The following is a 22,854-nucleotide window of genomic DNA, read 5'->3' on the forward strand; positions in this document are numbered from 1 at the left end:
GTGGCAGTCTCCCTAAATAATTCAATCACCTGTTACCACAACTGTAGGTGTGAATGAGGTAGTAGCCCATTGGACTCCAACTGTAATAAGCAATTACTTAAATTGCAGTCCACCTTTGAGGATGGTTTCTGTAGTTTAGAAAGTTTGCAACTGAATCTAATGCCCCATTCACACCAAAGCTTAAACATGTTTAAAAGTTGTTTTGTTAAACACAGTTTAATTTTTTTTTTCTTCATAGAAACTATTTAACCGAATATTTTTGACTTGAATGTAGCACATTGGAAATGCAAGTTAGCTAGTACTTGAATCCAATGGAAAATCAAGTTTTTCAGTTCTCTGTTTATAATTTTCATTCAATGAAAACCAGTTTAACAAAACATGTTTTGCTGGTGTGAATGGGGTATAAGTAAAACTCTTAAACATGTTTCTAGGTACACATCACTGCTCGCTCTAGGCCATTCATCTCGTCATGGTTTCAAGATCTGGCAGGGAACAAACCGCTGACAGTTTTAGCAAAGAAGGTACAGTGTACAGTGTGTGTATAATTATTTTTTATTTGTGTACTTGATTATAAAGGTATTCAATTTATGCACAGTGTGCAGTAGATAGACCATGTACTGTACATGTGCCTTTATTGAGGAGAAAATCTCCAGAAATTAAGGAGCAAGGGTATTAAAACCAATTACTAAAGACCAAATTCTTATTGACTGATGTAATATTATCTCTATGGGAATCAATGGTAAATTAAAAATAGTTGGGAGCAAAATCTTGACAAAATTTCAACAGATGATAAATATAGCTGTACACACAGTGAACAGATAATGTGAAGTGTAGACTACAGATAACAAAACATGGCAAGGATTTACATGTAATGTAAAATATTGACTAAATCTTTCTAACTGGGTATGAAACACAGATAAAGGTGTAAAGTTCAGACTATGATTTACAAAGTTGTGTAAATAGATGCATGTATAAAATATTTAAAGCACAATTTACTTTCAAAGAGAAGTTTTTCTGGTAGACTATTATTTTTCTAATTCCCAGAGAATATTCACAGTCATACTTTTTACTAATAAGTATAATAATGATGATAATAATTATATATATATTATAATTTCTATATTATAGAAATTATTATTATATATATAATATATATAATATATATATAGGGAGTCTGCAAGTCGATTTTCGCGAGGAACAGTGCTCAATACGTTGAAGAAGAGCAGACTAAATAAATATTATGAGAGGAAAAAAGGACACAACCACGTTTTCCCAACAAGCCTGTTTCGTGAATCGCTTCACTCTTTAAACCCCTGAAGAGTGAAGCAATTCACGAAACAGGCTTGTTGGGAAAACGTAGTTGCATCCTTTTTTCCTCTCATAATATTTATTTAATATATATATATATATATATATATATATATATATATATATTTAAGAGGAGACCTCCATCATCCCAAGTGGTTTTCAGCAGGTCCTCTGAGGAAAAAGTAAATTAAAAATCTATAAAAGTAAAGTACTTTGTGAGTTCTTTATCTTGAGGAGTTTCCAGCTTTTTCTGGAATGTTCCCTGAAACAACTGCAACAGTTCTTCAAGAACTTACCTACAAGTATCTGCCAAAAGGGAGAAATTAGTTAACTGCTTGCTCTGCACAGAACCTTTCACTGAAATAATTTTCCTTTCAGGTACCAATTTTCAACAAGAAAGAAGAAATCTTTAGCAGTCTGTGTGATCACTCCATTCCAATGTTAAGGGCAGCCTGGTTCATCAAGATATCATCAGCTTACAACACTGGTATCAATGAGTCCAAAGGCAAAAAGAGAATCATGGCAGACCCAGCTCAAGGTGCGCTCATAAGTACATGACTTAAATTTGTTAAAAAGGCAATTTTACTAAGTTAGCAACAAAGAGATGGTCAGTAATAACAAGTTTTAGTGTGCATTAAAAGCAGCATTCCAAGTGTTTTTAGCTCAATGTGGGAAATTTTTGTGGAGCTTTGGGAAAAGGAAGAAGGGGAGTTTGTATGAGGTTATTTTAATTGTAGTTATTATTAGATGTAGCTACATAGTATTAGATAAGGCAAGAGAGCACTACTGAGCTTCAGAAAGATCCCCATGATAGTATTATTTTCCATTTAGTTACATAGATAGTTCTACATCAACAGCAACAGGGGCTGGCAAAACTAAATGCATGTTGAAAGTTTTATCTATAATTATAATACCTATCACAAACACCCTAAGTGGTTCACTCTTTCCCTTTGTTATTACAGTAGGAATGGTGCCTGGATGTTTTCATGCCGCATCTTATAGTGTTACATTGTTTGCACTATTTACACCTTGGGAATGAAAGGGTTAATGTTCTGTACTGTATGTGAAGTTAGGACAGTTAGATCTTGAATTGTGAATGCAAGCTTTACTGCTTGCCATAATTGCTGTAAAGATCATGCGTAACCTTTCAACTGCCAAGATCTGATGGTCAATTCTCCTCCCTAACTGCTACACATTTCCTTGTATATTAGTTACAAGTATCTGGTGTAAGATCAAGAGAATAACTTCTACTGTGCTTTGCTTGATAAGTTTGAGCATTTTCAGTACCTGTTTGCTGGATGATGTATTCTTTAACCCCATTGTCATCTTGCATCTTTTCAGAATGGACTCATGCTTTGACAAAATTCTTGAAGGACCAGCTAAGCAAGATTGCAGATTTTTATCAAAGCCACTTTGCAGGCATAACTTCTTCCCAACACCAGCAGAGAATGACGCCTGAAGTAGAACAAGCACTAAAACAGTGGAACTACACTGTGCGACTTTCACACTGGCTTTATGAGGTGAGAAACTTGACTTACAACTCTCTGTATTTTCATGTATGGGTGTACATGTATGTACTTGTTTTATTAGAAAACAAAAACAACAAGCTAGGCTTGTGACTTCAGGCTCCCTCACAAGTGAAACAGGATGAATGATTTAGACCACTAATTGAGTTATTGTAGATGGTAATGTATACACAAGAACATGTGCCATTTACTTTAAAGAAGAAGTACATGTAATTTTCACTAACTGACTTTGAAATTCATGATAAAATGCATGACATTTTTTTTTTAATTGTAATCCTTACAGCAGAAAATTAGCCTAGCTAGAATCTGGGAGGCACAGGTTTGAATCATGACAATGCCTGAATTTTTGAAGGCCTCTTTTCTGCAATTGCCACAATTTCAGAATCATTTAATCCTTTAACTCCCAAGATCTGATTGTTAATTCTCCCCTCTACCTGCTACACATTTCCTTGTAAATAAGTTATGAGAATTTGGTGTCAAAGCAAGATAATAACTTTGATCTGGTAAGTTTGAAGAATCTCATGACCTTTTAAATAATCTTAAGTTATTATGGGGAGAAGTTACCTGTTAATGACTTCTGGGAGTTAAAGTGGTAATTTGTTGGCTTGATTTTCATGAGCAGATCAACTGAAATTTATGTCATTGTAAGTGAAACACTAATACTGTTATTTTGCCAATTTTTAGGAGAGTCTTCTTGACAGACAGGAATTTCTTCAGTGGCTGTTGGATTTGTTGGACAAAAGCAAGAATGCAGATGACTTGTTGCTAAAATACCTTATTCCTCTTTTACTAAGGGTACAGTTTGGTTTCTGTTTTGTTCTAACAGCTCATTTTTTGCACACACAACTTTCAGGGAGTTTCCCCATTACATAGAGGTTTTGACCAGTCTTTCGTAAACTCCACTGATTCAATTTTTGACTAATTAAAGCAACTTCGATTTGTGTGTGTGTGTGTGTGTGGGGGGGGGAGAGGAGAGGCAGGTGAAGTGTTCAAATAATGAAACAAAAAAACCAACACTTGGCTGGGCTTGGAAGGGGCTTGCACACAAAAAAAGAAAAAAAAAAGTGTTTGTATTTCAGGCCCGATTTTAATTTTCCTAACACCAATTTTTTTTCAGTATGTTGATCAGATAGTCATGTCCCAAACCCTTGCAAGAGTTCTTGCCCAAGTGTGTTCCAAGAAGCTGTCAACATTGTATTCAGCTGCTGAGCAAATGCAGTCTGAGCAACAGAATCAAGGAACAAGCAGTTCAAACAAGACAAGTAGCACATCTGTGCCCAGTCCTGTTCCATCCATTACCCCAGAGAGGTACATTATCTATGTGATGGGGATCTGACTGATTGTTTGGGCACTGGGGTGGTAATCTGTTGGAGCTGGGTTCATCCTAACCTCAACTCATCGGCTGTGTTTTGTTTATAGCCAATTGATCTGCCTCCTGCCAGTTGGGTTTTTAAGACTTCTTTTTGTTCACAATGTTTTAGTTTGTTCGTATTGGCCCTGAAAAGCTCCATGGGGTAGTGATGAATTAAGTTTACATATACATCATAGATACACGCTATGTTTCACCTACTCCTCATCTTACATGTTGATCAAGTCATAATACTTTACATGCATATTTTGCATAACCAGCTTTAATTGAAACTAAAATTGACAGCTGTCCATTAGTTGTCAGAGTGTTATAATGATTTAAATGCCTGACATCTGGAAACTTTCTGCTGCTCCCAGTGTGAAGCTTTACAGTACTTGATTACGGCTTTAGATCTGAACTGGCCTTCACTTGTAACACCAGAGTATGTGCTTTTAGGGCAAAGGAAAATCTTTTCATTAATTGTTGAAGCCACAATATTGCATTGGTAAGATCACAGAAAGGGTCAGAACTAGTAAAAATGGGTGTCATGAGGGTGATGGTGAAAAATGAAAGTTAAGCATCCTTCCAAGGGGATTGATGCCCCCAACAAGGCAGTCATTTCTTTTGAAACTTAGATAAGCTCCAGGGAGATAGGCCAGAGGTATGCTGACTGTTTTTTTGCCACCCATCTTTTCCTCCTTTTGGTAGTTCATCTCTGACTCCTGTGAATCCTCAGTCTCTTCCTGTGCTGTCACAGTACAAGACATGTCCACAGCATCATGCACTTGTCCTGTCACTGAGTTCAGTTCTCCAGACGATAGCAATCTGCTGCCCTGGTGCTCTGATCTGGAACTCAATTCCATGTGGGGCCAGTAGCAGTAGCATAACAAGCAGTGCAAGCAACTCAACTGTAGCTAACACAGACATGGCTGCTAATAAACCTGCTGTGTTGGGATCCCCACTGGACAGGCTGTCTATTCCACCATCTTCAATGCCTCTTCCATCACCTGGAAATACTCAGGCTTCCCTGAATTCTGAGGTTGGTACCAAGCAAAATGAATAGTTACTCTCTACTGTTCACGTTTTCCTTTGTAACCAAAACTGAAATACTTTTTTTCTCAACGTGTGCTATTCAGCTGTTATCTGTGTTGCTTGCAAGTGAGGAAGAAATCAAGACAAGAAGTAAGGCAGTTGAATCTCACTGGTCTCCAGATAAATACCAAGACAAATCTTCAGGTGAGAAAGCAATCTACTGAATGTTTCTGGACTTTTAAATATTGCTATAATAAACATACATTTCTCCATGCGTAAAATTTTACAGTTTGCAGGTGTGTAAAGTTGTGGGGTAGACTCGGATGTTTTCATGTAATTTAGCATTGAAGTCTTATTCCTGTAAACTATTTATATGTACAATGTACATGTAGTGAAGTTTCTTTGGTTTATTTCATCACTCTGTCATCCAGCCATGTACATCTATGTTGTTGTGTTCTTGTTTCAGTTTGTGTACTTATCGAATTTCATTCGATAGTTACAACTACCAATTACTGTAATTAAAACTTAAGCATCAGCTTTGTACATTGACACTCGTTTAAAAGATAGGAACAGCACTTTTCATTATAACAACTGTATATACATAAAGAGTTCTGTGAATGTCTCAATGTTTTTTTAGTACAGTTCATGCACTTTTGATTAGTTTGTTCACCAGGAATTCATCACCTCCCCTGTGAATTTGTTTGTCGTAACTATGCTCACTCACTGCACACATCTACATCTAGTTCTTAGCTGCAGATATAGCTGTTGTCTACAGCCTTTATGCATTATTGCTTTTAAAAGTAAAATACTGCTAGCTCTCAATATCTCTTAACCTTTCCTGAGCCATTGTAAGTTTAATAAAACACATGTACTGTGCATTCATCCTATCATTCACTTTTATTGTAGAAGTTTTAACTCAGTAGTACCACTTGCCTTTGAATGTAATGTAACATGATAAACTGTTCAACTGAGTAAGTCTTTAACATGCTTAGTCATGCTCTAACAAGTTGATTTAATACTTTTGTGCTTAAAATTGCATTTAGTCATAGTTTGTGCTGATTAAATTGTCTTAAATATTAAGCAAGCCATATAATATGTAAATTGAACAGACTCCTCTGGAGTTGAAATAGATTTTGCATTACATACATGAAATAGGTACCACACCATGGGATATACCACTGTACAACTGTACAGTGTTGTGCAGTAATCCTCCCAGCTTTGTGCTTTGTATTATGTTTTACAAAAATATCTTACAGTATCAAAATAATTTTTTTCTTTATTGATCATTCACATACATGTAACTCCATTTTTTTATTTCTTCCTTGAGATAAAGTCATTGTAAATATAACGTATTTAGATTTTTCAGATCAGAAAGCTAAGTAGAGGATTGTAGATGCTAAGGATTTCAACCAATGTTTGTGTATCTGAAATTTTTACAGGGATTTTCTCTTGAGCAGCACTTAAGGAGAGTTCAATTTGTTTTTATTTTCTGTGAGAGATCAAGATCGATTAAGTTGGACAAAAAACTAACCTTGCTGATATGAAGCGTTCTTAAGGCTTTCGAACAAATATGGTACTGTATATAACAGTTTACCTTAATCAGGTTCTTCTCTCACACAATTCAACTTTAAGATGTAATCTTTTACACCTTAGTATCAGACTGAACATCCTCCACACTGTTTCCTATACATTTCCTAAGGAGCTGACGATGAGAATTTGTGTAGTAATCAATAGCTTCTTTAGTTGGTGATCATTTCCTTTATTCTTATGACCATAATCTCTGATTCAGGGGTGACATTGTAAGGGGTAACTACACCGTCCTGTAGATGCTACGGCTGTAGTTACTCTATGGGGACTAAGGGTTGAACCACATTATACAGGGCACAATATATCATCAGTCATGCAGTTAGCAGAACTACTCTTTGATTCTAACATAGTGATAGACTGAGGCAGTTAGAAAGAATCTGAACTGATTGTTAACCTTTGGTCTTTTGATTCTAAGTCACCACAGGACTCTACCTGACTTCATGCACAGTAGTATACCTGTGGCGTTTGTCTAAATGGACCTTGCACTTCGGTTAATCTTTGCCCAGTGTCCTTGTACGACGATCTTGTTTGTGTCTCTCTGTGATGACTACAACTGTTGAGTTACTGCACAATGATCGCATGTGTGGAAGATCATTAATCATTAATCATGTACTGGTGTCTTGGGGTTTCCGTCTCTTTTAATTACAAAGCAGGAAATGTTGGCTCTTGTCACACATCTGTACTCTGACTGAAGCACTAACTGTTCTTTTAGCATTTACAAAATAATTGCATGATCACTTTGTAACCTGCATGTTTGCCATTTGGTTGAACTACATGGCTACTCTCATTTTAATAGTCTTTACTTTGAAATTACTTCCTAGAGCATGCACAACGTTTCTTTGAGATTTGATTTCTTTAAGCCACATCTATACTTAACTCTAGAAATTTAACTCCATTTCCTCCAGTTGCTTCATTTATATAATGGTTAATTTTTATTATTCAGGCACTGATGAACAATAAACAAAAAATCGGTTTTGGACAAATTCTAAATCTAAGTTTTTAAATGTGATATAATCTAGGCAACTGAAAAAAATGATCATGATTGATAGACTACTTTTTAATATAAATATCAATTACGAAGTTATTTTTTGATTACCAAAATGTGAATTCTAGGAAAGGCTCCTTTATATAAAGTCATACGGAATAAATGAATGCATAAAAGACCTTTTTTTTTTGGTGCACCTCTAGCTTTCTGTATAAAGACTATCATAATAACTCAAATTATGACTCAATTATAATATTATGATACACTTTTGTAGAAAGAGTTTAACAAGTTTTTGCGTGGGTCATTATAACTTTGGACTTTAAAATGAATGACAATTTTCCTTTTTTTTTTTTTGGAGCAATCGTTAACATGGCTGTGTTCAAATTAACATGAATGTGCAATTACTTATTTTTTTCCCTTTTTATGGAGGAGTTTGTGTTTCATTTTGAGACCTTGAAATTATTTAAAATAAAATTTTTGAACCAAAGACTAAAATCAACAACAACACTTATAAACGCGTAATAATGTTTTGTTCAAATTTCCTGACGCGTATTTAATGCATGTACTCATTGCTGTCAAGTATCAGAAACCTGTGAATACCTTAACGTCTTTGGAAATGTCTAAAGTTAAATTATCTAGGCCCAGTTGTTCAAAGAGCATGTGGCGCTATCCAACAGATACAATGTAGATCGCCATCCAGCGGATATGTGTCAGTAAAACGTACTGCGCTATTTATCCACACTTCGAACAAACGGGGCCCGGTGTTTGGTTATCTGGTTTATGATTGGCACAGACATCTCTGGAAAATATCACTTCGCAAGACTTTTTGGTGTTCATGGTTTTCTGAGCTTGTCAGAAGTATATGTAATTTTAGCATAACGCTATAAGTGGTCTTTCTCAAATGCTTTCATCTGACTGGCTACGCTGCGCCGCTCGCTGTCTGATCCGTGATAAACTGTGAGTGGTTTGTGAGTAGTCAAAGTTTATCTGCGTCATATGTCACGCATAGAAATCTCGACCCATTATCGAATTGTCTCAGTTTATATCTGCTATTAGGTCAAAATTTAACAACAAATCAGGCTTGTGTTTTGATTTTATTTTGTCATCAACTGCACACTGTGAGCCTACTCACCAAACTCATTGTCTATGCGAGTAGCGTAGCAAATCAGATTGCAGAATTTGTGGTAGAATGCTTATAGTTGAATGCTAATTGTAAATTAAAACACTAAACCCTCTTCATCCACAGCTCAATACTACACGGCTAATTCTCTTTATTTATTTTAGCCCTCTCTATTTCAGTTTTAGCTGTGAAGAGAGTGCTCAACACTTTGGAAATCCTTGACCGCTACAACTTCAACAGAGCAGATTCAACAAGTTCCATTGACTCACTTTACAGCAAGATTTTTGCTGATTCAATTAAAACGGGAGGACAGGTACGTGTTAACACTTAAGAATTTTTCACTTTTGTAGACGTAAAAGGGGAAGCAGTGGCCAAACGGATAAGGCGCTGGTCTCCAAGGCGAGAGATCCGGGTTCGAAAATTGGCCAAGTTGCCATGTTGTGTTCTTGGGCAGAGCAATTTTCCGAAACGATTTCCCTGAAAAATGCAAGAATTTTTTTTCTAGTGTTGCTGGCTATATTTATGTAAATACACATTATTCTTAGTGTCCTATTACCCATGCTATTGGTTTCTCTCTGTTTTGTTTTACGTTAGGCATCTGCTACTGATGAGGCAATAGCGCTTCTATTGTTTGAATGGGCCGTCAGTAAATACCGAGTGGGGAAATTCCGTGCTTTAGCTGTAGCCAAAATATTGCAAAGAAGACAAACTGAGATCCTGGAGGAGGTAAGATGCAGACAGCCTACAGTGCAAATTTTAACGTTGTTGGAAAGTTTTCAAGCACACTGGTTGTTGCATTGTACATAATTTACTCAACCTTGAGATCCATTAGATATTTCCCTGGCTCGCGAAATCAGAAATATCCAATTCATTTCCTAGATTAGTTTGCAGAATGGGTGTCTTTGCTTAGCTCGGCTAACGGCAGTCCTGTTGGGTTTAAGTGACAACAGCTTCCGGTTTTCAAGGCATACGTCTGATATGACGAAAGCCTTCGGTTTAAGATTCGAATCAAATGGAAGAGCATACATGTAGAACTGTTATTAAAGATGAGGAGAGAAACCTCAAAGAAAACAAAATTACTTGCTTTGGACTGTTAGTACGTTTTTTTGCCGGAGAAAATACAAAAGATCGAGCGAGACTAAGAACCACCGTTTCTTGGTGTACTTAAAGGAACAACGAAAACGATAACACTAGTTCCGTTTCGTTTGACAGAGAGAAAGTTCTCAAGAACAAGGAGAGGAAGGAACTTCATCAAACGCGGTGACTACTGTTGCGAGCACAGTGCCACCTTTCCAAAAGGTGTTGATGAATTTTCTGGACAATTACGCTCCCGTAGTCGGTAAGTATTTATGTGGATCACTGTTTGTCTTTCTGTCAATCCTCTGGTTTGGGGGTTTTGTTTGTTTGAGTATAAAGTGCTTTCAAAAAGGGAAGGGTAATATGAATAATACGCTAAACGTAACCTTCACTTCTGGCTGAAAGCCATTAGAACTCTTCTTTTTGCAGCTAAGCTAGCTTCGTTGTGCCATTTCCTCCTTTTCCCTAAGGATCTCCTCTCTTTTTCTTTTTTTGTCTCTTCTCTTGACTTCTTTTATTTCTTTTTTCTTTCTGGTCCCCTAATTTCCTTCCTTTCTTTTCCCTTCCTGTCTTTCGTTTTCCTCTCTTTCTTCCATGTGTCTCTAAAAATCCTCAATCCACCCATTTCCAAAATAGAGTAAAATCCCGCCTTCTTATACGCGGTTTTTATTGTACCAAGTTGGTTGTAATGACTTTGTTCCGTTGTTTTTCAGATGGTGGTTACCAACACAACAAGACACATCCAAGTTTTGCACAGTTGACCCTCCTGTTTGGCGAACTCATCAGAAATGAAGTGTTCTCGCACAACTCTTACATGTGTACCCTCATATCAAGGGGGGACCTTCAACCCACCCCACCTGTTTCCATCCCCTCTCCCCCAAGACCAGTTATACAAAGCATTGAACACCCCCCTGAGGCAGATCCAATGGGCATTGAAGAGTGTGTACAGGAGGGTGATGCACAAGGGGGAATAGACATCCATGGTCTGGTGAGTTACTTTTTCATTATTACACCTTTCTTATATACCTGCCTCTTGACCGATATTTCCCTTTCGCATAGGGGTGATCATGGCAGGGGAATTCGGACCCCCTCCCTTTCTCCCCCCCCCCCCCACGCCCGCCCATCCCCTTATTTAAAGGCTTGTCCACTTTAGAACATCCCATTATAGCTCTCTCCCCCCTTCCCCTTCGATAAAAGGCCCCCTCCTAGTTTCCTTGTTAACTCACCCTCTAAGCATTCTCGCTGAGTACAAACCTATTTCTGAAAACCTCAGAAAATTCAGGAAGAGAAGTAGTCCATTTTAATCCATTACTTTGTTTTTTTTGTCAATTGGATCTCAAACTTTGCAAATCTCGATCTTAAATGTGAACACTACAAACGAAAAATAGCCCAGTAATTATAAAAATTCTCAATAATTACAAGCAACCGTGAGCGATATCCACTAATTTTGTTTATCACCCGTCTCCACAGACCTGCCAAGAAGATCTTGGCCGTAAGGACAGCAGCAGTGACAGTGAGTTGAAGATGTCTCAGCACCTTCTAGATCAGGAGCTGCTGGTACATCAAAACAGACTCATACAACTTCTTGACCAAGGTGATAATGAAATTTTTGCAGATCAGGAAACCCCGATACTAACTGCTGACCTTTCAGGTAAGATTTTATCAACAATTCTCTGAATTAAATTATTGGAAAACTGAGGTGGTTCTAACCCTCCTAGTAAATGTTTAACTCTGTAGATAGGTGAATCTTGAAATGTTTACAGTGATTCAAAATGGGGGCCACTGAAATCGGTCTTACATTATGTGCACAGTTAAGTTTGATTAAGGCTTTTAATTTAGTCTTTTGCTGCTATGGTAACCCAGTATGTCAAAGAATTACCTCAACTTGTGGATAAAAAAATGGGCATTTAGGGGCGTTATATCTCATATCTCAACAAACATTTGCATTTAAATTTGTATTGATATTAACTTAATTTTAATGTAAAATGGTTGATTTTTGTTTTGGTTATTGTTCTTATTTTTAACCAGCTGTCGCAAATAACACAAAACTTGAGCCAGGCCTGGCAAATCCGTCCTCTCTGACCGCTGACCAAAGAGACAACTCACTCATGGATTCAACTTGCACTCTTCCCAAAAAGTCGCAGCATGCACAATATGCCCAGCATTTTCCCATTCCTGCTGAGAATGTCACAGCACACGAGAGTAACCAGCGGCTTATCTTGTTGTACGGAGTGGGTAAGGCGAGAAGCCAGGCAATAGCTACAACCAAAGAAGTGATGAAGGCGCTCTGTGCCATGCTGAATGATCTGGGAAAGGTGGACGATTCTGGGCTCTGTACTGATCAAGGGCAGAGCAATGAATATTTGGTTTTGAAGCGAGAAAGAGATGAAAAAAGAGCCGTGCTCTATAGGTTAGTGTGAGATCAATACTTGTGTTATAATACTTCGCCTAAGAAGCTGAGTTATACACGCGTTTTGATTAGTTTTAACATGTATATATGATCCAGTCGAGAACAAACGCATAAATGACATCACCAGCAACAAGTTGTTAACACTAAATTACCTGTTATACTTTCCCACCGACGTAGCACCACAGTTTTTTTAGAAACTTACCCCTTTATTAAGAAACAACTGTTTTGTATGCAGCACTCCATAAGTTAGTGTAAGAACTGCTCATATGTCAGTTCACTTCATATCACGTTGCTTGGAGTAAATCATAAAGGAGAATTGATTCAAGAAAGAAACTCTTAATAGAATAAATAAAGCGTTTATCTTACAAACCCTTTTGAAAATAGCAACACAGCATTGTTCCGTAACGTTTTGCAAAATATTACACGCGGTTTGACCACCTCAGCAATTTTATCTTACACTCGTTTCCTTCTTCACCAACCACTATCAGTTTCCATATGTTTGTTTTGTTTGATCGTTTTTTCTTCAGCAAATTTTCGAACCTGACGTGCTTTGACCAGTACTTAGCCGTTGCGAAGTGCACCAACATTCTTCGCGACCAGAAAGCCAAACAACCCAAGATATTTGGTTTAGTAATGCCTACACCGACACTGAGCCAACTTGAATTCCTGTACGACTTGTTCGAACTTTCTGGTGATGTTCATGGACTTCTTGACTTTGTGGCGTACCTGCTTATGCCAAGTGAAGAAGATATATCAACCACGCAATTACCACAAGTTAAAACAGTCGTTGGGACATTACCAACTAAGTCAGTTGTGGTAGTCGCGATGCTTCGCAAATATCACGCCTGTCTAATGTTGCTCCCCGAACACACCACAAGGATTTTCAGAGGGTAAGATTTTCCTTTTGTGAGTCCTCGCTCAGACAGACATCAGTTAGAGGCGGTGGAAATGAACAAGTTATTCGAGTATTTTTAACGTAGGAGTGATGTCACACCATCTAAGTGGGATACTACAAAATACACTGACTTCATTGCTTGTTAGAGGGTGGAAACTTTATTTACCTTCGGATTTTTATAGATAGCTTGGATTAAAGGGAGCTTTTCTCCCCAAGGCCAATTCGGAAGCGGGCATGGCACTTAGTGAGAGCGCTCGCCTCCCGCCACTGTGGCCTGGGTTCAACTCCCAGACCTGGCGTCACATGTGGGTTGAACGTGTACTTTGTTCTGTAACTTACTCCAAGAGTTTTTTTTCCGGGTTCTCCTTTCACAAAATATTATATTGCGGCGCTTCTCTTGTGCAAAATCCGTAAGACTTAGATACAAGGGCGTCTTCAATGGTAAAATGGATAATGAACTGTGGTAGATGAGCCTATAAAAAGTCTCCGAGATAAACCAACCACCTGTAATTAAATTATTTTCATAATAATGAATTTTTATGAAACGAGTGGCTAGCTTTAAATTTACCCATTTGAAGTTTTTCGGTGTCTGTTTTAAAAAATGAATTTTGATTCCAGGCTGCTTGCTGCCGTGGAGAACATCGCTTACCCAGGTATTTGCTCGTCGCCTGAAAGATGCATTCTGGGACTGCTTTTCGACCTTTACTCATCTTGTGCCCATCTCAGGGTAAGTTGGCGATAAAAAGAACCACTGAGTTCTATGGCGAAAAAGTCAATGTTCAGATTGTGGCGTACTTGACCACAAAAACAGTCGAACTGATAAATGTCTCGCTCTCGGAGCCTCTTCAGTCCTTTAGAAATGTTGAAACAATATGTTGGTCATGTAACTTACACTGATCCGTTAAGTTGTTCATGAAAACAGCTCAAGTGTTATGTTACTTCACGTGGATTGCCGGGTATTCTTATTTCTACAGCTATTCATGAGTACCGCAGGCGAAAAGTAAAGGTTGTCTTATACCTCCTTAGAGTTCCTAAGTGAACCCTCTGCTTTTTCATTTATTCTAACAGCCTCTTTGTTGTTTATTTTTAATTAACGAGTATCAGTTTGACTGTAAACATATGAATATCATGCATGTGAGCTGCGCATTAATATATGAATATGAGAGTGATCTTCGTAGTAAGGAACACTACTTAAGCAGTGAAAATAAATCCTTAAAGAATTTAGGCCTATACGGAAGTTGAAGATCATTCTCATATTCATCGAGAATCTATTTGACGTCTAACTTTTATCTTATACTTTTTTGCAGTCAAAGTATGCGGATATTTTCAGCACTGCTTTCACTAAGATCAAGCAAGCAGTGTGTTCGAGCACCACTCCATCAGCTTGCACTGAACCGTACGAACCAAAGTTTATGGCAGAGTACTTCCAGAACCCAAGGTAACTAAGGGCGGGGGAAGGAGGGAATCCTGTGGTGTGCTGTGTATCCCTCCTTTGTTCCTTTGTTAAGGAAATTACTGATCATTATTTTGTAAAATGAAAAGTAACTTGACGTTCCCTCAATTACTACGAAGGCGCTACTTTACACACCTCCCCCCCTCCAAGTAAAATAAAATAGTTCCTTTCCCCATCGTAACATAAGGGACCAGTCATTTTTTATCGCCAATGGGATAAACTTTAGAATGGTTCCCCCTTAAACCTGTGTAGTTCAAGTGATTGATAGTCACTCTTAACTGAAATTCAATTTGAACGTCTCAGGACCAAGAGGCTCGATGGCATCTGGGATTATCTTCTGAATCACGAGAAACCATGTGATGTTTACAGTTTTGTGTGTAATGCCATGATGAATGTGTGCAACTGTCAGAATAGCGAAAGGTAATATTATAAAAGGTTAGGCCAGTAACAGGTAGGAACCGAAAAGAATTTTAAAAAAAAGAACGACATTTTAAGCTCTCACGCTTTACCACTACTCCAAAACAGGCGCAACAAGCTCGGCTCTTCGTAAGAGCGGGAGTACAGGTTGTTTTAAAGAAAATTTAAAGCTTTAAGCAAACGTGAAAACGGCTTTTCAACCGTATCCAAATCTAATTTGGTTTCATCAACTGCGTTGATAACGGTCTCATTTAGTTCTTAAACTGTCCATGAACAGCTCTTTCGTTGTGTGTTTTCCCTCTTTTTTCCTTTCCTGGAATAAAAATACCTGTGGTATTAGTATAGGGTCTTAGTCCAGAGTGCTAGCTCAATTATATAATACTATCACTGAACTGTATATCCACAGATTGTACGACATCGGTGTTCTGTGTGCAGAGGTAACTGCCCATCATGACAAGCTCAGTTCACAATGGCTTGGCGTTCTCAGAGCACTGTGTTGCTCTTCAAACAGCTCTTCGGGATTTGTGGATTTGCTTTTGGAAGTAGATGTAAGTATAGCGGCAAGCTCAAAACTAATTACTCTAGGCAAACGCTAAGGATTACTAACTGCCTTGATTTCTGGGGGGAAAACCTGCAAGACTAACATCTGCATTTTTCTTAGTGAAACCATAAGGTTTTTACATAATAGTCCAGATTACAGCAGTGTGCTTTGTTTTGATCATTTGTTTTAATCATTTGATCGAGATGATTTTGCTATGAGAAACGAAAATTAGTGAACATGGTGACGTAAAAGAGCGCATTTTAGTTGATTAGTATAAAACCAAAACCAATGTATTCAAAATGGCCAATCAGAATGAAGGAAGATATCCTAACGAGCCGATTTAACATCTAATTGGTTGAGGGGGTTGACTTGAGTATTCTGGACCAATCACTGAGCGAAGTAAGGTAAAACCAATGCAACCCCAAGAAAAAGTAGTTACCTTAAGCCAGCAACTTTAGTAGCTGAAGACTTCTCTCACGATCTTGCTTACAGGTCGGGGATTTATCAATTCATGAGTCCGTCGCCACATTTACAGCTTTACTAATAGCCAGAAGTTGCTTTTCATTGGAAGATGTCATCTATCACGTGGCGTTACCCTCACTTCTTGCCGCCCTTCCGTCAGGTGAGAAATTTAACACACGTTATTTTTTAGTTCTTTTATATTTTGAAGGATTTGATCGTAGGAAGCAGAGGAGTTGTTTTCGACTGTAGTTCCGGCTATTTCCATCATGCCATTACAGCGTCACTCGGTCTTGCTGATTTATCGTCAGTTTATGCGATCGTGTTACACATCTGTTGACTTTCTCTCTGCATGAAGAAAACCGTACTATGTAATGTTACTCTCGGTGGTTCGCGCCTCGCACGGAAAGCCTCGCTTACCGAACTTTCTTCCCACGGAAAAGTTCGCTTACCGACAATTGCCGCAGTACATAGGATTTCAACAAACGAGTGATGTGATAGCATGTATTGACGGTAACTCAATCAAGTATCTCCCCGTAGTAATGTATTTTTGTCAGTTAAAACACCATATTGCGCATTATGTTATGCATGTTTCCAATGTGGTGGAAATCATTGGTAAGGTGAACTGAAAGTCGTTTGTCACTCGTCACTCGAAGTGATTTTGATATGACTTTTTTGACTCTGTTGTATTTTTAGGTGTGGAGAACCAAGAAGCGGAGCCTGGTGCGAGGCTGACATGTCACTTGTTATTGAGGCTTCTTGACGAGTCCACTGACGTCATGTCACATGACCACTCGTCGGCGTTAAAGTTTCCCTTTAAATCATCTCACGACCATCACCTACTGTCTGCTGCGCATGACAGTATTCGAATTGGCCCTGTTCTAGCAGCGTTGAAGGCCATGCTCAAGCTGTCGGAAGCCGGTATGTTGTACTGTTCGAGGTCTAGTTCGGTATGTTCGTTCTGTTCTAGATTCTCGGTCATTGTACATGTAAACGAGCGAAATAGCGAGCGCGCAATGTTATGTTTCCATGACAACCTTTTTTTCCGCGTTCATGCTCTTTCCTTTGTGTTCACTGAGCGAAATCATGGGCGTAAATCGCAGCTGGAATATTACTAAAGACTATAAATTCTGATCGTGTTCTTGAACTCAGAGCTTGGTCATGTCGATGGTCAACGAACAAGAAAAACCACCTATCAATTAATTTTTTTTTTCAATTCAGGCAAAGCAGGAGACAGTGGTTCTACCAGCACTAGTGATACCACTCGAGATGACTCCTTCCGAAGTTTGTTCTCCAATAGATTGGACGACTTCATGGATAGCACGTCTAGCACTGGGGACATTTTTCCTCCTCCACTGGCCTCGAGCAGATCAGGTGGGCTGAAAACTGCTTTGCTAGGTAGCTAATTCCTCCACCTTGTCATTTGAAGGACGCGGGGGCCCACTTACGAATGCACTGGACTCTGAAGACTAGGTTCACACCGTGGCCGGGCCAATATGTTATGTTCTTGGGAAAGACACTTCTCCCTCACAGTGTCTCTCTCCACACGGGAGTATGAACCGTCAGAGAAACTTGACGTAATGCTAGATGGTTACTTGCGATAGATTAACGTGCCATTAGGGAAGCAGGAAACACATTAAGTCAATTAAAACTGCTGGAACTTGAACCGGAACAACCAATTTTTTTGTGCCTCCCTCTCTCTCTTGCTATCTCCCCACTTGATCCCCTTGAATCCTTAGAAATGAATGCTCGTAGAAGGCCTACAACAGCGTTTGCTGTAACCTAATTTGATTCAATTCTTGTAGCAATGGAGACTTCGAACATCAGTGTGTTCGCTGGTTTTGCGTTGCAAGTGATTTGCCGTCAGGAATGGGTGAGAGAGAGATGCCTTCAAGATCCACAAATACTCTGCTCACCCGAGCATTTACTTGATCCAGCAATATCTCCCAACCAGGTATTTACCGGCTCTGTGATAATTATCTATAGTGACAATCACGATATTTTTTAACGATGTTTTGTGTGTTTCTCTTGTTGTCCAATCCTTCATAGAATAGACCTAAGCAGGTAAGTTTATTTCCCAGTTTAGGTCATGTGATGATACTGGAGAGAACTTTTTCGTTAAATTTCGTCATTTTCACGTAAACTTGAACGCATCCTTTACAAAAGATAGAGGTGAAATTCCTTTGAGACCTTCATTGGGAAAACAAAAGAGACAAGCCAAAGAGGGTTATCTACCCCAGAACAACTAATTGGAACGTTGCACAGACCATGCGCTGCTTAAAATCTTTCACGAACATTACATGCCTTTTTGTGCAGGTTCTATCGCTGTTCATGTTGTTGATCACTTTCTCGCAGGCGAGGAAATTGCTGCATTTGATTTGTTATCCTGCTGGTGTCCCGTCATCCATTGGTGGCCTTATTGCTAATAGTAATGATATGGAGACGATGCATGAGGCTGCAAGCAGGATACTACAGGTCAGTGGTTTTTTTGAATGATAATCTTTGGTGTTCAACGATTACAGAAGCAACCTTAGCTAATATTTTACGGGAGTTCTTAGTGTACTGAACCATTTGCTTCTGTTTTTTTTTTCTCTACTTGTTTGCAGAACTTGGATCAGTGGTCTTTGAGGAAATCTTGGTTGGAGTTACAGCTTATGATCAAACAAGTTTCCAAAGAGGTATCCCACAATCCATCTTTTCTTTCACGTATTGTTTGGGCGAGGAAAAGTAATTCAATTGAGTTGATTTTTGTCGTAGGAAACCGGACCTCTACTAGATGCAGTCGCTACAAGCGCCATGAGTGTCTTCGTGCAGCGGCATGACACCACTCCGCTAGCAACAGCCCATAGCAACCAAAAGTCTGTGGTAGTAAAAGGACCAGAATGGCTAGTTGCTCCTTTAATCTCTAAATTGTCTAACTCGGTACAAGGCCGACTCCTGAAGGCTGCTGGTGAAGTACTGGACACCAAACAATGGTGGAAGGAACATTCGGCAAAGTCCTCTGTGTAAGATAAATTTATACTGTGTAATCTACTAATAATTAAGGAAGATATGTAAATTTCTCTTTTAGCTTTGAAATGGGTCGATGTCATCAGTTTGTGATTTTATTGGCAAAGAAGTAATGATAATTTTAATGAAATAAGTAACAGAAGAATACTTTCAGACCAAAATTTGAAGCGATCATTATTTTCGAATCTGTACATTTTTCCGAACTGTTTGTTTGATCTGGTCTGTGGCTCTGGAGAAAATTGGAAAAAGGGGTTTTGTTTCTAGAGTAATGGTGGTGCTGCGTCGGTGTGGGGTATAACATGATAATTTGGTTTTATCAACTGAGTTAATGTAAATTGGCTATCGTAAAGAGTTTCTAAAGCTGACTGACTAAGGGCTAACGCTCGAAACAGCAGGTTTAGAAACTCTTAGGAGCAATATTGGAAAACTCTCAGCAATCTTCTATAATGCAACACCATTCTTTAGCGAAGTGTCACTGCCACTAGAATTCTTGTTTCAATTATCGCTTATTTTTCCCTTATTTTCTTTTTTTTCCTGTCAGGCCAACTTTAGTTCACACGCAGCCTTTCCTGTCTCTAGTGCTCGCATGTCTCAAGGGGCAAGAGGACCAGCGGGAAGGACTTCTGGCTTCCATACAGCGGCAGTTGGCTCACTTACTGCAATCCTCAGTTGAGGTTTGTGTGTTCCCCTCTGTCTGTTATAGATGATTTCCAGTCTGAGCTGAACAGCCTACTTACTTAATGTTTGTGAGCCTCAAGCATGAATTTTAAGAAGTTTCGCGGCAAGGAAAAAAGTGGCGGGCGCCAGTCTACTTGACTTGCCGCTGCGTTCTCGCCAAACTCAGTCGGAGAAGAACTCTATGTGTAAAAGGAATTTCTAGAAAATGAATTTACTCGGTTATCATCATCGTCGGCGTAATTTTTTTTTGTACGTGAAATCATTGAAAATTGTCAACAAAACCTGGCGTCTTCGTAATACGCACTGGAAATCGTTGATAATAGATTAATCCTCATAGAAATAATATGATGGCACTAGTATAAGAAATTTGGTGAATTCTGAAGCCTGCTGATGAGTTAGGCAGATGGGTTTTTTTTCGTCTTGTCACGAGCGTGGAACAAAGAAAAGATCCTGAGTTCTCAGGTGGAATACAGCCTTTGGTTTCGACCCAGACCCTCCTGTTGGATCGCGAATCCGAAGTTCTGAGGTTCGATTCTGAAAACGGGACTTTTTCTCTTGTATCACGCTCGTGACAAGATGAAAAAATAACATCCTTCTTCGTAGTATGCCTCACTTGCTTTGAAATTTTGAAAATAGTTATTTCAAGAATTGAATGTTTCTCGCATTCGTGTCGCTTTTAGAGATATGTTTCTCAGCCAACAGCTAGATTTTTGAAAAAAATCGTATGACAAGTAGATCTTGATGTGGAAACAGATTTCTCCTTTAACTTCCGTGTTTGAGTACGAACGCGTTAACATTTTACCTTAATCAATGAAACACTTAGTATGCTTTTTTGTTGTTACTTTTTGCACTGTAGGAGAGATGCCCCACCGATTTAAAGAGCAAAGAAGTCCTCCAAGAGGCCTTGCACTTGAGGATTAGCCTGGTGAGTCCTTTGCTTGCCCTGCTTTTGTCAGTTTTGAAGTATTTAAGTATTTATGATGAAGAATCTTCTCAACGTATTTATTCAATCGAGTGCCCCGGGCGGTTATTCAAATATTTGACATTGAGAGCGGGTGCTTTTGCGAGACTGGGTGCTCATTCGATTTCACCCTTTTTCACCCTTTCTCCCCTTCCCCCCCTCCCCCCCTTCTCCACCCTCAGTAGGCAGTAAGTTCATTTTGCAACAAAACAATAGATAACAAAAAATCGTTAAGATAAACTGTTGATGGTGAATGTCGAGATTGTAAGCCAGTAAAGAAACAGCCTTTTTTTTTTCTAAAATGTGGGTGCTTAGTAACCTTTCGTACCCATAGAGTGGGCGCTTATTCGAGGTCGGGTTACTTGAGTTCTTAAGTGCCCATGCCAAGATTACAATCAGTATACATGCAACCGATAAATTCGCGCTCAACCGTCAAAGTTGTTTGCCAATCTGGGACGAGACATCTTTTTGGGTTTATATTAAGAATGCTTATCCACTTTGTAAGGATGTCTGACTTGTCCTATTTTTCTTGGTTCTTCATGAACAGCTTGGTGCCATGTTTGACACGATTCAACGCAGCAGTCAACTATCTAGTGATTGGGCTACACTTTTGTTCCAACTCGTCAGCTCCGGTACAATCACTGCTGACTCACTGCCTTCGAAAAAGTATGTTATTTAGTAATTTTTCTTTGTTTTTTTTCCCTGTGTGTTGTTACTGTTGCTGTTGTTGTTTTTGTTGTTTTTTTTCCCTTGGGTAGAAATAACGCCAGGCACTCTTTTAATGTAGGCAGGAATCGATTTTATCTCAAAAGATTAATTCATATTCACAGATATTCTTATTCTGCAATAGATGATTCCTCAATTCTAAATACAAAATCGTAGACACGCTCGAAAACTGTAATCACCTTCGATACGATAACACAAGGTTTTGTGAAATTGCGAAGTTGCGAAAGATGATGAAGATGTGATCAAATTTACAGTTTTTCAATCTGGAAAGCACTCAGTTGTGTCCGATAACAGTAACTGTGGAAATTATTCTTTTTCATAAAAGAGCAGTTAAGCTTCACCTGGAATATATCTTTTGTAGCATTTTGCTAAAATGACTGTTTTAAAGTCTTTTTAGCAAAGTTTTTTTATAAGTTTTTTAATTCAAATTGCTCGTTGTCGAGCTCGTCGTGGATTGTTCAAGTCTCTCGACCCTTTGCACCACAATATAGAATGCATATTTTCCATACAGTTCTCTGAACATTTCCTAAGATGCTAACAAGAAGAATTTCTATAAGTTACTAGGTGATCGTTTCCTTTATTCTCATGACCTTAATGTTTGATTTAAGATGACATTATCAGGAGAAATTAGATATCAGTCACTCGCAGGGGTTAAATGTTTAACTCGCTTTGCAACAAACTTATCTGTCATCCATCTCTGCTGACTTCGTTTTAGGGAGTTATTGACAAATGTTCTGGATATGGTGTCAGTTCTGATTAGTGTTGTTTCTAACACGGAGTCGCCACACGGACAGTCTGCTGAAGAAAGCCGGAAAGCAGCTTTTACACTCTTCAAGAAGCTCAAGGTATAAATGTCTACTTTTACAAAAGCTCAGACCTCACGTGCAAAGTCTGAAGGGTAGGGGGGACGGGAGAAAGGTTGTAATCACACCCTACTCCTTATGATTAATTTGACTCGGGGAAAGAACTGGACTACTTCTTACCTTCCTTTCACTGACACTAATAGTGCGACAGTGCAAAAGTTGAAATCACCAAAGGTCATTTTGGTTACGCTCTGTAAGTGTGATTTTGGTGTAACGTTGTTCCATTAACGTAGGTTCTTGTCTTCCCGTGAAGGAAGAAATTGCTGAGAATAATTTTCTTCCTTTTAGACCTTATTCACCCTATTGTGTTGTTCTCTTATGGCATGTGATGTGGCGGTTCTCGAGGGAGTATTTGGTTTTAAGTTGGTCAAACGCACGGTTCTAAGCTCGTTTGATTTTCACAAAAGCAAAGCATTGAGGCTGAGGCAAGCTTTGCAAAGAGTAGTGGCGACAAATCTT

The 22,854-nt window shown here is 38.7% G+C and overlaps 1 protein-coding gene across 2 annotated transcripts in view; it reads left to right on the plus strand.

Annotated features, from left to right (window-relative positions):
- Positions 1–22,854, plus strand: part of LOC131788434 (mediator of RNA polymerase II transcription subunit 12-like protein) — a 32,167-nt gene that overhangs the window by 1,902 nt on the left and 7,411 nt on the right. Inside the window, exons 5-33 of one of the 2 annotated variants that reach the window (XM_066169253.1) lie at positions 432–521; positions 1,687–1,846; positions 2,650–2,828; positions 3,519–3,629; positions 3,952–4,142; positions 4,891–5,221; positions 5,319–5,418; positions 9,071–9,219; positions 9,501–9,632; positions 10,119–10,245; positions 10,697–10,971; positions 11,454–11,634; positions 12,012–12,393; positions 12,921–13,283; positions 13,907–14,015; positions 14,596–14,726; positions 15,045–15,161; positions 15,565–15,706; positions 16,192–16,321; positions 16,855–17,079; positions 17,380–17,532; positions 17,964–18,112; positions 18,514–18,633; positions 18,765–18,836; positions 18,916–19,163; positions 19,709–19,841; positions 20,702–20,770; positions 21,354–21,472; positions 22,248–22,377. In XM_066169253.1, coding sequence (XP_066025350.1) covers positions 432–521; positions 1,687–1,846; positions 2,650–2,828; positions 3,519–3,629; positions 3,952–4,142; positions 4,891–5,221; positions 5,319–5,418; positions 9,071–9,219; positions 9,501–9,632; positions 10,119–10,245; positions 10,697–10,971; positions 11,454–11,634; positions 12,012–12,393; positions 12,921–13,283; positions 13,907–14,015; positions 14,596–14,726; positions 15,045–15,161; positions 15,565–15,706; positions 16,192–16,321; positions 16,855–17,079; positions 17,380–17,532; positions 17,964–18,112; positions 18,514–18,633; positions 18,765–18,836; positions 18,916–19,163; positions 19,709–19,841; positions 20,702–20,770; positions 21,354–21,472; positions 22,248–22,377 — 4,818 coding nt within the window. The remainder of the gene's footprint in view (positions 1–431; positions 522–1,686; positions 1,847–2,649; positions 2,829–3,518; positions 3,630–3,951; positions 4,143–4,890; positions 5,222–5,318; positions 5,419–9,070; positions 9,220–9,500; positions 9,633–10,118; positions 10,246–10,696; positions 10,972–11,453; positions 11,635–12,011; positions 12,394–12,920; positions 13,284–13,906; positions 14,016–14,595; positions 14,727–15,044; positions 15,162–15,564; positions 15,707–16,191; positions 16,322–16,854; positions 17,080–17,379; positions 17,533–17,963; positions 18,113–18,513; positions 18,634–18,764; positions 18,837–18,915; positions 19,164–19,708; positions 19,842–20,701; positions 20,771–21,353; positions 21,473–22,247; positions 22,378–22,854) is intronic. The other variant, XM_066169254.1, reaches the window with a different exon arrangement.

The sequence above is a fragment of the Pocillopora verrucosa genome, chromosome 6 (assembly GCF_036669915.1).
Source record: "Pocillopora verrucosa isolate sample1 chromosome 6, ASM3666991v2, whole genome shotgun sequence".
Taxonomy (NCBI): domain Eukaryota; kingdom Metazoa; phylum Cnidaria; class Anthozoa; order Scleractinia; family Pocilloporidae; genus Pocillopora; species Pocillopora verrucosa.